Source organism: Bactrocera latifrons, unplaced genomic scaffold (genome assembly GCF_001853355.1).
Source record: "Bactrocera latifrons isolate USDA-ARS-PBARC rearing strain unplaced genomic scaffold, ASM185335v1 scaffold_771, whole genome shotgun sequence".
Taxonomy (NCBI): Eukaryota; Metazoa; Arthropoda; class Insecta; order Diptera; family Tephritidae; genus Bactrocera; species Bactrocera latifrons.
Genome location: NW_017537458.1, coordinates 15180 through 32693, shown reverse-complemented (window position 1 = coordinate 32693; position 17514 = coordinate 15180). Strand labels below are relative to the sequence as shown.

At 34.0% G+C, this 17514-nt stretch overlaps 1 protein-coding gene across 3 annotated transcripts in view; it reads right to left on the bottom strand.

The window, feature by feature from the left end:
• Positions 1-12026, bottom strand: part of LOC108976536 (arginine kinase-like) — a 39882-nt gene extending 27856 nt beyond the window's left edge. For all 3 annotated transcript variants that reach the window (XM_018945724.1, XM_018945719.1, XM_018945720.1), the window contains exons 1-2: positions 11740-12026; positions 2666-2722 (exon numbers count right to left, since the gene is read on the bottom strand). In XM_018945724.1, the coding sequence (XP_018801269.1) occupies positions 2666-2722; positions 11740-11800 (118 nt within the window). In that variant the 5' untranslated portion in view covers positions 11801-12026. The remainder of the gene's footprint in view (positions 1-2665; positions 2723-11739) is intronic.
• Positions 12027-17514: the final 5488 nt, after the last annotated feature.

Genomic DNA, 17514 nt, shown 5'->3' with positions numbered 1-17514 from the left:
AAACTTTATTTTTTTATTGCAATTTCTTAATTTTTTTATGCAATTAAGAATAGAATATTGTAAGACGAAGGCACATGAGTTCATTTTTTATCTCAATTGGCGTATGACACCTCCTGCTGTTGATAATTGTTAAACGCATGTTGTTGATTCTTTTGAAAGTTTACTTTCACTTAAATGTTGATCATACGTCATGTTGTCGGTTTTGGTATAAAATTCCTGAGCATATAACAAATCAATTAATGTTGCGTATACGCCATGTCACTAAATTGTTATAAAATTCGCTATCCACCACATCTTCTTATGTTGCGTATACGCTATGACTAACAGATGGAAAATGATTATATAATATTTGCGGAATTCTTGGTTACGTATACGTCATGTATGGTTAGATTAAATTTACTCAAATCTCTTGACCTTTAACTTCTTCACAATCTGTGGATTATTACATTCTTTATTCTCCGCAATTAGGAATTCCCTCAATATCTACACGCTATTTTGTCAACTTTCGAAGCTTGTTTACGAAGCCAATACCTGTACAGATTATATACTATATAGAGATTATATTGATATTTATTTTTGCAGAAGCACATAAAAGGATTTAGTTCTAGCAGAAGAGCACCACATTCAACCTTCCTTTCTATATTCTCGTTTACAATATTTGAGTTCTTGCATCAAAATCGTTTACTTTCCTTACAATAAAACCTTTTCAACCCTAATGTAAGACACTACAGCTGGTACTGCTCAAGATGTTGCCACAAACACGCGCTGCCATTTAAATAAATCGCATGCGATATCATACCACTTAACTTACGACCAACAGCTGAACTAATTGAATAATACAAATGGTTTATTAAATATTAGTTTCTATACGATAGCGATTGTCATATTTCACTTAGCATGTGAAAGTAAGATAAATTAAACAACAAAACAAGAAACGATTGTTTACAAACACACATAAGAGAAAACTACTTGAAGTACACAAGCGTTAMAAATATAAATAAATAATATTAATGTAAATTGATCAAAAAAAGATGAAATAAAAAAAAAATATTTGAAGCTTGATTAGAAATACGAAAAGACTTTTTCGACTACCCAATATATACACCAATAATAGGAAAGGTATAGCAGATAGTGGTAAATAATCTTATTTATTTAGCACTATTTGGATTGAGAAAAAAATTAGTTAATTAATAACATAATTTTCTGTATTTACTAAAGGTAAAGAGCAAATAAATCAAAAGTTAATGTGATACTATAAACTGCTTTATTTACTATTTAATTTACTATATAAAAATATCTAATTATAACGCGCTTTAATGTTGTCTATGTAAATGTTCAATTGAATAATTTATGCGAGTATGAGTTTGCCTTCTGTTTTGTACTTGTTGTGCGCTGAGTGGGAAATCAATAATGTTGATGTTTTTTTATAGAATAGAACTCTTTAATTGTTTTTGTTTTGAAACTGCTTTTAACTGTGAGTGAGTGTTGAGAAAGTATTAACCATGGTTCTAAGCAAAAACCTCACTTAAAAACCACCACCAATGAAAAGATATAAGAAAGTTGTGGCTATAACCGTGTAAGCAGTGTCTACGCCAATAAATAAGAATGTTTCAGGAGTATCCTCAATCGATTTATTTAATGAACTTGAAACATTTTAAATATGCATTGAGTGAATAAACAGTCATAAAATTTTCGCTGATTTTTTTTTTTTTTTGTTTTTTTGTAAAAATATTTGCTAAAAATCCAATTTTCAATATTTTTCCTTCGCCCAAGTTCGAAGTTAAGCACGTATTTCTTGACTTCAAATGATTTTGTACGTAGTTATGCTGCCAACGCGCACGCATCTTATTTCCAAGGGATCACCGGCAATATATTTTTTCCATAAATTTCAGAGTATCTTTGTTAATAGTATGTGCTTGTAACAATAAAAACTTCTAATAAAATATTTAATTTTTTATATGAGAAATTGTTGAAAAAGGCTGTTATTTACACGAGTAAGCCCATATAACCCGTTAAGACTCATCCCGAATGGTTGTGATGATTTCTTGAAGATCTTTCTCTGATTTTCTGACTGTTTAGTTAGATAATGTACTTTAGTCCTCATTTCAGTATCCAATTATAAGATTTTTTGCTATGAAAACATTCTGTCTCAAATATTTTTATTTAAAAAAATATATATGAAGCAGACTAATGGCTGAAATAGTTGATATAAATAACCTTGTTAAGATAAAATTAACATTTATTTGATAAGTGAAATCCTCTAACGGCACAATTCCTAAACTCAAGAGCCTCAAATATCTTTCGTCCAAACCCTTATTTAAAATGAGTGATGGAAATTCGATAAGAATTATTGTGTAGCATAAATGATGGAAAAGAGTTAGTTGGTTTTAAGAACTTTTTAAATCGTATTTCATAACGTGCAGCTGAGAAATCAATCTATTGATAACAAACATGATCACCTGATATCAATAGTTACGTATTGTAGGTTTCAAAAGATATTCTAAATAATAATAGCATAGAGATAATCAATATGCATGAATAGTTCCATGAGAATTTACCAAGTTAAATTATGATCTTAATTTTACAAAATATTAATAATTTTATAAAAATAATATGAAATTTAATATTTTTAAATTTAAAATATTTTTTTAGTAATTTTGCATACCATCTAAATCACGACGCTTTCGGCCTTGGTTCGACGATTGTCCGTTCATTGGTAGAACTGAAAAAAATAAATATTTATTTTAAGTGCAAATTTAATCATAAAGGTAAGATAAAAATTTTTAGATTAAATATAAACATAATCAAAGCTACAAAACTCTAAATGTCTGGCACAAAAAATCTGCCAATATGAGCTTAACATTAAACCACATTAACTATAGAGTAAAGCACCATAGAGAAATTTAAATAACTTTTTATAAAGGTGTTCCCTATAATCCTATATTCAATACACCATACAGAGGCCACAAGCAATTCAACAGAATTAGCGCACAAAATCAATAAACACAAAAATTGTTGCCCCCAAAAAGTAATCGATACATTATGCGAGTGCTCTTTGTAACGCTAAAACAATGTGAAATTTGGTTTACTATTTATTACGCTTTTTAATTGACCACACAGCGAGCGCACACACTTTACTGACGTTGGCAAACTGTGTAGCTTTTACAGCGGCGACTTCAAACACGTCTTCTGACTGGGCTTACCGGTCAACAACTGATTTCCAAAAGTGCGCGACGGCCGCAAGCCAATTGCCGGCCGAAAGGTGTCGAAAATTCCACAAAACAAACCCCATCAGCATACCAACGAAACCGGCTGGCAGGCAACCCAAGTGACCAACAAACCGACAGCCAACCAACCGCGTGTGTCTAGTCAAGCGGGCAGCCACGGCACCGGAAGCCAAGCGTTGAAAGGCTATTTGTAAGAAACGGACAGTTGGCGCGGCCGTTGCGGCAGGGGAGCGGAAACTTTTGTTGGTCAAAGTTAAATGCGACATTTCTGTTTTATTTCGACATGCTTTCAAAGGAAAGGAAAAAAACTAGATTCTTTATTGTTGTGTACTGGGTACTTATGTGTTGTTGTTCTTTACCTGCCGAAAAGCAAACAAAAACAAGGTCAACTTGTAATGAAAATTAAAAGTAATTGTGTAATATTCACCCACGTCAACACTACATGCTTCCAGGGAATTGAATGGAAATTGATTTACTCTTTCACAAGTGCACTCTTACACTGGAAGCCGGGTGTACCGTAAGTCAACTATTAGTTTTGCTTTTCCACGAAGCGCTTACACACAGAGAGTAATTAGCAGTATTATTAAGCTAATTTCACCACACTGTTGGGCATAACAACCACTTCTATTTATTCAGAATTAAACTAATAAGCAATTGGGGCGAAGAAGGTGTTCCAAGTATGCAGAGTAAACAGTGGACAACACTTGAAAGAAATAACGAAGCGCTTCAGTGGATTACACTGCGTATACGCAACCTTCGAAGCATATGACAAGTCCACACAGTGCCATTTTCTTAAATGCACTAATTGAAACCCAAACCAGTATTTTGGTGAATCTATAAACTAACATAAACTTAGATTGTCCTAAATAAAACATATGCCGAATTCTCATAACTCTTACCACACAAATATGCAGCTAATAACCTATAGCTAACCTATTTGTACATACATGTAAAGTACATACATATTTTCAGTATAAATATATGCTGCTCTTTATTGGCTTTCAAACACGTCAAGGTGAGCGCATTTTCGGTGTTTCTATTAGCATACAGGCCAACACACAACTTGCAACATATACAATTTCCGAAAAGTAGGCTACAATTAAACGTATTTGGTATGCTTTGCTAAGAAAAAGAAAATTATAGTAAATTTGAATAGCTTACAAGGTTGTGGGCGACCAAATCAAAGCCAAGGCTATGCATATGTAAGCATATCTGCCTACTGCCCTTAAAAACTACAAATCACTTACATGCTATATGCTAGTTACTACCACATACATATGTGCTTTTGATGAATATGTGTAAGCTGGACAATGCTTTTCCTGTTCGTAAAAATTATTTTTAGGCTCTCGCCTTAGGCATTTAAGCAGCTCGTTTGTAATGGCTTGGGACGCGTTTGCTTACGTGATGCATATCATTAGAACCCATTTAAGTATTTTGTTTTTCAGTGCAATTTTAAGATTTTAAAAATAGCATTTGAGTTGTTAAAAATATACTAAATTCGCTATTTCAGTCACTTCATTGCAGTTTTGTTCTTGCATTGATTAGAATAGAAGGTTTTCCGTGTAGTTATATGCTTTAGTAGTTCGACATTGGCCATTCTAAGAAATTAGCAGTTCCTTTCTGAGAAAACGACGGGTGCAAAAATTCAGATCGATTTCTCAAAAGCTTAGGTACTAGTCAACTAAACTCGTCACACTGATCTTTTATATAAAAGAATTTGGTCTCTGACATTTCCTCATGGCAAACTTAATATACCCTCAGGGGTATAAAACAAAATATTTGGATAACTAGCACAAGGATAGATGGTATTATTACCCGATAATCAGGCATGAGTACTTGAATATTTCAAAAGCAGGATTTTAATTGCAATCTGAAATAATTTTAGAATTCCGAAATTAGAACTACATGTTGGCGATTAGATTTTTTTAATATTAAACTAAACAATTCTATAGTTAACTCTAATAGACAGCTCTTAGCGCAATGAAATACACCGAAAAAAACTAAGTGTTATACATCGAGAATGAGGCGATAGATTGACCCAAATAAATGGTTTAAAGTCAGTTGGAGAGTCGGAAAAGAATTTGAGATATTTTGGCAACAAAACACAATATTTCCTAGAAGAAGGGTATTTTTGAATTTCATGAAGGTATCTCAGTATCTTATTATATATTAGATATATTGGAACTAAAGAAGAATACCATTTCAGACAATAGATGAACCATACAAATAACTGAGTATTTCAATAGGGATGATATGATGTTTAAGTGTAGATTTTAAATTTTTTTTATCAATTATAATTAAATAATCGTTCTCCAATTGCAACTTTTCGTGTACTTCTGTCATATTGATCGTCCATCTGTGCTCTCTACTCGCCGAATTGTTGAAAGTTTCTTTACATCAATGTTCAAGTGCCATTAAGGCAAAGAATCGTTCAAAGTAATGAAAATATTGTTGCCGGAGACAGCAATTTGTCGATTCCAAGACGTTCTCAAGAATTGAGACTGCCTTAAAGTCAACCTGGCTGATTTTGAGAAAGAGTTTAGGCTTGAAGTAATTGGATCACCATAAACTTTGTGAATTTCGGGACTTTACCTTGGAGCAACTTGAAAACGATAACAATTTTTTTAATAAAATTTTCTGTCGTTTCTAGTTCGAAGAAAATCTGCAAATTATTCATGAACGATCATTACATTTACTTAAATTGATTTGGTGTGGTTTTTGGCCCGGTGGAATCATTGATCTGTTCTTCTTTCGAAATGACGTTAACTGTCAATTTAAAGAGGTATAGATCTATAAAAACTAAGTTTTTATGGACGCAATTGAAAAAGTTGGTCTTGACAACATCTGGTTCCATCAAGACGGACCTTGTGAGATATAAGTCAATATTGATCGTGCTATTCATGACGACTTGATTTAGTGAAAAAAGAAATCGGAAATTGCGTTCATGCAATTCGGTTCTGCAAGAGAGCCTTAACTTTAAATATATTAATAAAAATATTACTCTTATTGGAAAACTCCTTCCATTTTATACGTCAGTCGTATATCTCGAGTGCTAACAATCACATTGTGTACCATATAGTGTTGAAAAGTTGAAAAAAGTTACATCTATTCAAAAATGAGTGAAAATAACGCCACACCCACACCAATTCATATGAAACCTTTCGTATCATCTTACCACTAAAACTTAATCCGTATGATGTTGCTTTTGTGGATTAAATTTATTTAATTTGTTTTCAACATTTCTGTTAAATGGTGATGCGGCATCTTTTCGTCAATTTTCTGACCTCAAATTGATTGGCTTAGCTTACTAAAGCTTTGTTGATATGTGAGATAAATATGGTACATTAAGCTTATTGCTGAGATACCCTCCACATTTTGATGCTCCGTGCCAAAATTTACGTTTTATTTCTTAATTTATGGCTTACTTATAGCTTGTAAATATTTTGTAGAGTATTTTATGGACGTCCTAACAGTAACAGATAATCTCCTTTAGTTAACAAAATTCTTATACTCCGTATTGACATGCTGCGAGGGCATAAAATAAATGTGAAAGTAAATTGGTTAGGTCACAGCAAATGTTTTTCCAAAAGAACAGAACCAAATTAGTAGGCAATGAATCGAAATGAATTAAAACTTCCTGTAAACTGAAAAATATTTGCAAGTCACTAATGAATATAAACTCTAGAAAAATTCAACAAATTTCAAAAAGTTAAGTTTAGCACCATGTACCGTGCACCTCTATAAGTAATTAGCACTAATTTATGGATCTTGCTGTTCTTAATTGCTTTATTAAGTTGTCAGTCGTTTATGGCTGTTCTTACCTGTCTATCTTCATATGAATATACGGAAGTATTACCTCATATTCATATTCATTTGTATATGTATATCCATCCATCTATATATATATATATATGTATATATACATATATTTACCTATATATATACATATACATATATATAAAAGTCTAAGTACACTCTTACGTTTGCACTTTCATATATCCCCACATGGCTTTCCCTTTAGCGCACTATTCGTTGGTCGTGTGAATTCCTTTACCGCGAACATGCAAATAATGAAAACGAACAGGAAATGAAACGGAAATCGCACACTAAATATTTCCGCTGTGCCATTTAAGATGGCAACAAAAACCAGGGCATAAAGAAGAACATGTGAAATATATCATGAAATTTATCGCGGCATATTGCCACTTGTTGCCTCAAGTAGCGAAGGCAGGTGTTGTGATACCTGTGCTTTATGTACTGGTACAGTAATTAAGAGTCATGTAAGCCTACATATAGTATGTGGTATATGAAAATTTTATATATAAAAGGAACAGTTCAGATACAACAATCCCGAAATAACGGGATTCAATAATGAAAAGTGCATAACCACGCAACAAAATTGATTTTCTAACAACACTAGCTAGCTCCTTGATATATTTACTGGTTTTTGAGATTTTATTTAGGCTTTCACTTCAAATCATCTTGGAAAAAAATTAGTTGTGAACTTTTGTCGGGGAACATTATGAATTTGCAAATGTTTTCGTTACTTTTTTAGTCCCGATATTACCGTAATGCTCAAAAATTTCAGTTTACCTATCAGTGCATATAAGCACATATTAAGCAAAAGTTTTGTTTACTCTTTTACTTATGTACTCTCGCTATATATACTCTCTAACGCATGTATATGCATAGTGTAGTCATATATATGTAGCTTCATTAGCCACACATGGTTTCATATAAATACTGAATACCTAATCTACACAACATTCAACAGCCGGTATACTCTCGCTGCTTATCGCCTTTGAAAGCCCTTAATGCCGTTATTCAAACTTATTCAGAGTGTCATTGTACCTAGATATACATATCTACACTTACTAGCGTTTGCCTTATTTACTTATAACTATTTTTTGTACGCCCACCCCTACTTCATTAAGTGAGCTTTGCTTTTACTAATTTGCATGTGCTATATTGGCATATCATCATAAAAATTCCAGCACCTGAGCGCCAGTTTCGCGTGACTTTTGCCGTAAACATTCCATTGAATTGGCAGATTTCCTTACACACCAACACATTTAGACACTCAAACATAGCTGTGGTAGTGTTTATTATATGACTTTATATCACACCATTAAATTCAGTAAGTTAATTCACCTTACGCAATTAATATCCGCCATTAAACTTTTATTTTAGTCAGTTTGAGGGCGCAACTACTTCAAGTAGCTTTGGTTTTATGTTGAGGTAATTATTAACGACGCAACTTGTAGTTGGCAATAAAGTAATTTTGGAATGATTGCAAGAGCGGTTGTGTGACTATATCTACTTTACATTTATAGAGGACAAAGCAAAGTTAATACTTATTATTGTAATAATTGATCCATTTCGATATTTCCTGCTTTGTTAAAGAAAAAACACAAAATCTTCCAATTTAATGGAGAATGTTTATTATCAATCAAAATGGCATTATTTAACATTTATTTTTTGAAGATAATCTCTCTCAAATAATGGCTGCGGCAACGTCTCACATGATTCAACCGTTAAGACCAATTTTCGATGAATCTTTCATTATGTTAACCATAAGTTGAGCGAAAACGCACGAAACAAATTCTTTACAGAATGTGAATTTTCGGAATTGAACGATTTGTTCAGGCGTATGTCTTTCCCGTGATGAAATACCAAGCAAATCTGAAAAACCAAACACGACGGCATGACAGGACGCACGCGTGATCTGTCAAGAGAGGGCTGTTTAAAAAATTACCTCCACTTGGATCACCCGTTACATTTGAAAATATTATCCAAACATTTTAAGTTTATCCGCCGAAAAGTTAAGAAGATACGACCGTATTTATTAGATTAATTTTGGGTAATCGGCAACAAACATTTTAAAGGGGTTTTTTCGAAACTTTGTTTTCCAACACTCGGGAACGTTTGGCTTATTTCCTTTCATTAAGGATAATTGCCTTTTCCTTCTATGTAGCAAATCTGCGTGAAAATTGTTTGAAATCGAAGTATACCTTTATCCTTAAAATTACATATTATAGCAAGTATCAGTCAATTTCTGATTTATCTTATTAACTCTTTTTGGTAATAACTAGTTCTGACCTTAATTTTCATAGTCTTCAATCATAATTTTCATTCTACCGGTTAGTTTTATATCAAGCACTTCACTCTTACTTGAGGTTGTCTTATATAGTTAGTGCAGACCTTCCCCCTTAACCCCACTCACTCGATAAATGCAATAATTTATACATTAAAAATTATCAAGATTACCGAACTTTATATCGAAAATATTAATCAATCTCTGGGATATATTAATGGAATTCAGACAGTATTTTATCCTAATAAAAATATGCACTTGTGTTGAAAAAAAATATTGGAACCTTTGGCTACCTATATATACAAAGCACCATTAACCTGCCTCCAGGAACTACAAGTTTTATTTAAAATTGTCATGTATGAACATAATTAAATATTACGTCACGTCAAATGTTGCTTTGATATATCCCTTATTGTTTACCGCTAGAAATTGTGAATCTTCATCGTTATTGCAATTTAATTTGATGTGAGTGTTGATTCAAATTTTGCAATTTAAATTTTAAATTTTTTGAAATAAAACTTAAATAGTCCCTTGAGGAACCATCAGTTGGCGGGAGGAACCGCCAGACATTCAAATTTTAAGATCTAAATTTGGCACAGAGAATCGCAGTGGCAAGGGGCACCTGTGAGCAACATTTTTTGAAAAAGTTTGAATGGTCTTGCCCTCTAATATATTTTATGTACATAACATATCTTCAAAACCATTAGCTAAGATAGTAAGTGCTCCTACAGACATTCTGGAAATGGTTGAAATCGGATGATAACTCCGCTCACTTCCCATATAATGTTATATTAAATCTGAAGCTTTTAGCTTTAAAGGAGCCGGGGACAAACTTGAGAAATAGGCGTGGTACCGCAAACTTTTAGGTAAAAACTTATTTATCTAGACCCATCCTACCGATTTCAAAAAAAATTTGGTACGTGACGATCTTTTAATATTTTTATGCTACAGTGTGAAAATGGACGAAATTGGACTACAGCCACGACTCCTCCATTTAAGGTAGTAGTCTGGTCACTGGGGTTCAAAAAATCGAAAATTTTTTTTGCTTAATTTGAAATTACAATGTCTTGAGAATATACATTGAAAATTTTCGACAAAAATTCGAAATATTTCAGGAGTTATAACAAGTTTCCTGGAGCGCTCCGGAGTCCTCTTTCTCGGAGTTGTTGAACTTTAAACGCATTTTTCTCAAACATTGTTTTTCTGGTCGGCCCGGGTCCTAATTTTTTTTCTACTGAATCGATTGCATTCCATTTTAAACAGGCTGTTCTACACATTTATAGTTCTCGTCGCAACTAACGAGAATTTTGTTCACTCCTAACTTTTTATTTTATTTCATTTTTTATTTTTTTTTGCTAAAATAAAAGGACTTATTTTAATCCGCCCTTTTGTTATTTACCCTTGAAATTTAACTTCAGTAGTTACGACCAGAATGATTTGTTTATGGATTAAGAATAGTAATGATTTCAGATAACATCAAGAACAAAATCACCATGTCCACCCACGTGCAATTTTTTTTCAGGTTCCAACTTCGAGCGACAATAATAGTAGTAATAAAGTATTAAAATTTTTCAAATAAATTTTTTTTTTTCGATATGTAAATAAAAACACTCTATATATTCAAGATAATTCATTTTTAATTTTCTATAAAAAACGCCCTCCAAAGAGGGCTGTGTTACTACCACCATTTTAAATTTATTTTCACCTTCCTGTGTGGACCCAACGCTTATAACTGACATGTTAGCGAAAATACCGGTCAATGTATAAGAAATATAATTGAAATTCCGAATTCTTTTTGCGTTTAAAAAGTGCGAGTTTATAAAACGTTCGATAACAGCCGAACTTAGTCACTCTGCTCTTTATAATATTATATCTATATATTTCGTACATCAATTAAAATTTTCAAAAAAAAAGTTGGAGAACAAAAACTCGTGGAGGAAAATATTATTTTACATTGGCAAATTTATATAAACTGATATCTGATATTTAGATAAGTAAGTAAGTAAGATAGTATGCAACAATTTTATTTTATATTTGACAAAAAAAGTTTATTGAATTTCCCATAATTGCCAAGATAAAGTTTAAAGTGTATAAATTAAAAGCACTGTTTATATTTGAAGTAATCGCATCTCATGTCGAGTTATTAATGTGAGTTAGTGGGTTCAGACAAGTGAGGTAGGCAAGACTCGGAACTAAAAAATCACCAAGATCCACATTTTTTCTTATATTTGCAATAGCTTAGATTTCGATTAATTAGACAAAAGTCGCACACAACAAGCAGAATATTGATTTTTTATAATTATAAATTGATATATTGTTATATTATCTAATTATTTTAAAGCCTTAATATTTTGCAAAATTTTCTTGAGAAAAATTTAAAAATTTCACTTAATTAAATAATAGCGTTTTCTCACTCACCCTTCGGCGGCGACGAGTGATAGTACAATCCCTGAAATCGGCGTCTGCGTTTCGGTGGCATTTTCGCTATAGATGTATGTTTATATGTGTGTGTTTAAATGTGCACTATCAAGACTGTGGACAGCGGAATTGCTGTAGATGCACCGCACGCGGCTAAAGTCGATGCTGCCGCTAAGAGTGGTGAATGCGAATGCCACTGCAACGGCGAGAACAGCACTGAGACCACACTTCAATGAGCTCGTGCATGCAGGCGATACGAATGCATGGCGGAAACTTTCCGGCAATAAGTCATCTGCATAAATATGTAAAATAACGGAACACCCACTCGAAAGTACAGCAACAACAATAACGATAARTATGGAGCAATACACACACACGCACGCGTGGGACTTAAGGATAAAATAAAAGCAATGGAGCGTCCGGGCGAAGAGGCAAATGAGCGTTTTGCGAATTTATCAGCAAATAGACAAGTTTCATATTTTTGTTTTTATATATATGTATGTATACATATATATTTTTTTTTTTTGCTTTTTTTTTCAACGTATTGGTCATGCAAATGACGCTAGACAAAGTGGCACAGAAATATGTTGTCTATCATATGCCGTTACAAGCATTTCTACTTTTGTGGCACAAACACATATCTGCATGCTGGTCRTTTGTGCGGTTTTCCYAGCTATCTATTATGCGATTTGCTATATATTCACGCACACACATACACATACGCAGCTCTGCTGTCTGCCGTTKCTCACAAAAGTATTATTTATTTCACTAGTTTTTACTTTGTTTGTGTTTGTTGTGCTCGTATTTCGACAGAACTCAATCGGATTTCGACAAATTAYACATTTGTGCGACTTCTAAAGAGTTTGTATACAGATAGCTCGGCATTTTTCCAAATTACACTGCACGCCCGCTRGCTRTTTGTCACACACACACGCACATACACAGCGACACAATTACTATTTTTCATATTTGTTGTTTTTTATTTGCACTCAAACTACCGCTGTTGTTGCTTTTGTTGTCTTGTTCGCGTATTTGCATTGTAATTTGCTTGATTGCTCATTCGCGCACTGTGCCACACCACCTTGCCACTAAATTCACACTTCCACTTGCTTTTGCATGGCACACATTGTACACGATTGCCCAGCACCGTTAAGCCAATTGCCCATTRTCGTTTTGGTCGCTGGACAACATTAGCTTTGTCACTCATGCAACGCTCACAACACAATGCGACTCACCACGCTCGCGACGGCGGAAACAGTAACGGAAACGTGTCCACGAGCGTTGACGGTTCAATGGCGTTTGCTGCACATATGACTATCTTCGGCAAATTTATCAACTAGCATGCCACTACATAGGAATTATGGTGCGCATGCAACGAGAATGGACACGAGTTCGCACGAAGCCTGCTTGCTGACCGCACACTTACATGACGGGAGAAGGAGTTGACGATGACTGCGAAATTACAAATGAAAAGACAACAAAACAAAGAAATACAAATTGGAATTGTCTGGTGGCGTGTTGCATACGATTTCGTCCTCATTCAATGTTGGCGCTGTTAGTTGTACACTTTTATTGAACCCGTTAGGCACACAGCTGTTGGTTCATAAACCAGTGCTGCACTCACTATTGTCCTTTTGATTGTGCTTTCCTTGGTTTTAGTTATACACATTTATAAATATTAAATTGYTACTATGAAATTTATATAACTGTAATATATTTTCACATTATTTTTATTTTACGCTTCCAACGCTTTGAAAYTATCGTTTCATTTATTATTAATTTATTTCTTTATTGTTATATAATTAAATATTTTAATTTAGTTTTTTTCTCCCTCACTATTAATAGTTATTTTACTTTATTTAGTGGTTATTTTAATGCTTTTCCTCACTTATCTACCATTTTCAGCGAGCCCAAGCGATGCAACTGCTGGATGGCGGACACGTATACGCACTGTAGTACCAACGGGTGAGTTCACTTTCAACACTGTTGTGCAATTATCATCCTGATTTAGTTTTGTTGCTGTAAATTTTATAAAAGAGTTTACTTTTATGATATGATTTTATTACTTAATTGGGAAATCAATATTAATTTTTTCCGCAATTTTCGCTAATTAAACTAATGGGACTTACAAAGCGTGAGTTCGTTGTTGGAATTCGTAGAATTGCTKGAGTCATCTTTTGCCGCCACAAATGCATGATTCGGCTCCATTTCGTGCAAGTTTGTTCTTATACAGTTACATATGGAGTAAATCTGTTTTTAAATAAGATACATAAACTAATTTTTGTTTTTTGTTTTTTTTTTTTTGGGAAAGACATGGTAATTATTGGGAATAATTTGTATTCGTATATAGCATTTTTCTCGATCGTTTATTTAAAAAAAATATATACAAAAGTACTATTCAAAGAATTGATCATTGATTCTATAACATTTTCCAAACTCTCTGGCAATTTGTGGATGCCATTTCGTTAGATACTTCGGCTAGATAGCCATGATTAAAAGAAAATCAAGCCAATTTGTGATACCCTGTTCTGATTTGAATGTTCCCTCATTCCAATGAGGGAGTTCTGACCGCTACATACAGCTTTGTCTTTATTACCCTTAAAGAAGCCTATTAATATACCAAAATTTTAAAGCAGAAAGTATAGAGAAAACACACGAAGAAGGACGTTAGGCTGTACCAACTAAAAGTCAAACCTACTCGAAGAGAATAGCAATAATTGTCACAAAAATAGGTTCTCCACACGCTGCTTAGGATCATAAGTTCAGAGAGCTTAAGCGAAAYTCAAAGACTAATGGCAGAGTTCACTGAATTTGGCAGATTTTAAGAACAAGTCCTTATCTTACAGTAAAAGGCTCGACCTTTACTCAGAGCTCCCGAATTAAAAAACAATTAATAACTGTTCACCACTGCTTATAAAACATTTACTTACTATAGTTTACGAAAATGTTTGCAAAATTTTCAATCCTGAATGGGTAAGATGTCCGTACCTCAAAAAAGTTAATATTGACAAGCATCAACCAGAAAATGTCATGACTGCGACAATATGTAAAAAAGATGGCCCTTCCTACTTGAGAACAAATTCTGTAAATAAAGAAAGACTTTTTCGAAGATACTAGTTGTTTAAAGCAGAASACGTACGTCTCACCATCATGAAACAAACGTCTCAATAAAATAAATCTAGTGACCTAATTTTTTCCTATTAGAAAAATATAGTGAATTCAATACCGTGTGTTACAAAATATTTAGCAACCGAAAACATCGGAAACCCTAGAAAAAAATACATAAATAATCAACTTTACGAACTAAGCATTTTAAGCTTTAACCGTCTATCTATCACTCCGTCTGTAAGCATAAGACCTAACTGGTCTCGCAACTCAACCCAACTGATTCTGCACCACACAGCATTGGCAATGGTTTCAAGAATCTATTGGCTTCTTCAGATGATATAAATATAGTAAAGCTGCTATACAAATTGACCTATAGAAATCAAGACAAAGATCTCTTTATGCCTTTTAAATAATAAAATATGCTTCAGTGCAGACGCAGTTTAAGATTTTTCTTAATTTCACTTTTTTCGTACTACGGGCAGGCGTACGGAAATCAACCTGTCGGAAGCCAATGGAATGGGTTCAGAGTTTCSCTGCGTTGTGCCTAACGTTTGTTTTAAGAACAACTCCAACGGCTCTTGAACTGGTATTAAACCTGCAACCTAGAGACTTCCTCGCTGAAAACTGCGCAGCAGAATCAGCGTGACGTCTACTTAATGCAAGAGAATTTACATATATGTAGAATCTTCGGGTATAGCTAAATGAGTAATGATTCAGCAAACACCCAAGGTTCAAAGTAAATGTAGAAAGTTATGGCTGAGGTAAAGGAATGTTAGATACGCGCGACCCCCTAAACGCCATTGCGACAGCCGTGGAGCTGGCCTCTAATGGACCTGAAGACAATTGCAGAGTCAACATCTACAAAGACAGCCAATCAGCAATCAAGGCTGTAACCTCGTATCGTATATCTACAAGAAGAGTCTTGGGAAGCAAGGCAGCAGTGAAAAGTGTTATCAGAAGCAAGAAACTTCACTTCTTATGGGTACCAGGTCCCTGTCTCTTATACACATCTAGATGTGTATAAGAGACAGGTGTGAGGCCACAAAGGCATCGATGGCAATGAAATAGTGGACGAAATTGCCAAGAATGGTGGTTAACATTCGAACACGTGATCAACATTGGGAAACCCCCAATGGAACTAGCTACATAGCTGAAAAATGCAAAAATTATATGCAAAATGGTAGATCGGAAGTACATAAAATTCAAAACTGATCACTGTCTGGTGGCGGGAAACAATGGAATATGTCATGTGTATTTGCCTTTTATTGGCAAGACTACACTGTATGCTGTATGGAGGAGGTGTCGATAATAAGTCCGCAGAGACCTAGCTGGGACTGAGCTTATTATATATACCCATAATTTCTAAGAAAAATTTAAATAAATCCTCAATGACCTGCTGTCTCCGGTTGTTATAATATCTTAATATCCAATATAATAAAAAATAATTTTTACACAATATTACGAAGTCAGCTTGATTGCCATTAGTCGGAACTAGTGGACCACAGTGCGTTATGGAATAGCAACAACGAACAACGAAGTGCTTAAATATTTAATAATGATTGCATTCCATGTGAACCGCTCGCCCCGCAGACAGGCGCATACATGGCCGCACGCACACACATGCATGGGACATTCACTTAACGAATAAACAGCAACACAGTTAACCGTGTGACCAACAAACAGACACAATACCGTTTGACATGAATAAAGTGAATGTAGTTTTAACGGTAAATGCACCGCTGACCACTAGCTAGCGGCTGACCAGCTGGATAACAAAAGCAAAAACAATTGAGAATGAACTAAATTAATAATGAAACAGTGTCATAGTTGTGGTGAAGTTGAAATGTGAAAGGTGAAACGTGGTGGTAGAAAATTAAAATTGAAAAGACGACGCAAAGAAGAGCCCAAACGGCAATAGAAACCAAATCGATAACACAGATATAAAAAATTAATATTTTGTTGTTATTAGAAAGCGGCAATTGGACTGGATCGATGTTTAGTTATAGTTTTCTCAGCAAAAGTTTCTAAYAACAAGCATAATTTGCTAGGCGAATTTAGGTTGACTCAGGGGTGGGTTGYCTGTAGACTGGGTTAGCTTTGCGTGTTTTCTTTGCAAAAAAAAACAGAAAAACCATAACAAGCGCTACTTGAAAATGTACCCAGGAAGCGATAGAAGTGACACCATTTAATAGCCAATTGGAGAAATTGATGAAAAAAGTGTTTCACAACTAATTCACTCATAGAATTGGCGCTGAGTCATCGAATTGTTGCCAAGTGGTAACGCTCATACAGATAAACACTCGTCAGCCAGCTGAATGGCAATTAAGACTAAATATCAATTGGCTAATTGAATGCCACATTAGCTTGAACAGAAAGCAACAAACAGCTATTTTTTCTCGGAACTCACGAACTCAAGGTTGCATTTCTCATATTTACATAACTGTCCATTTGCAAAGGTTCTAAGCATGCTTAAGCYTTCCTTAAGGTGCTAGTGGTGAAAGTAGAAATAGGAGAGTCGTTCAATAAACCAACGAAGGTTAGGTTTTCGACCGTSAAGCTCAATAGTTGCCAGTGATAACTATTTGACAAAGCCACAATTTATTTAATACATTTAAATATCAGCTTATTGCGCCTACTTTTTTTGGGCTATGATAGAATTTTTGTTTT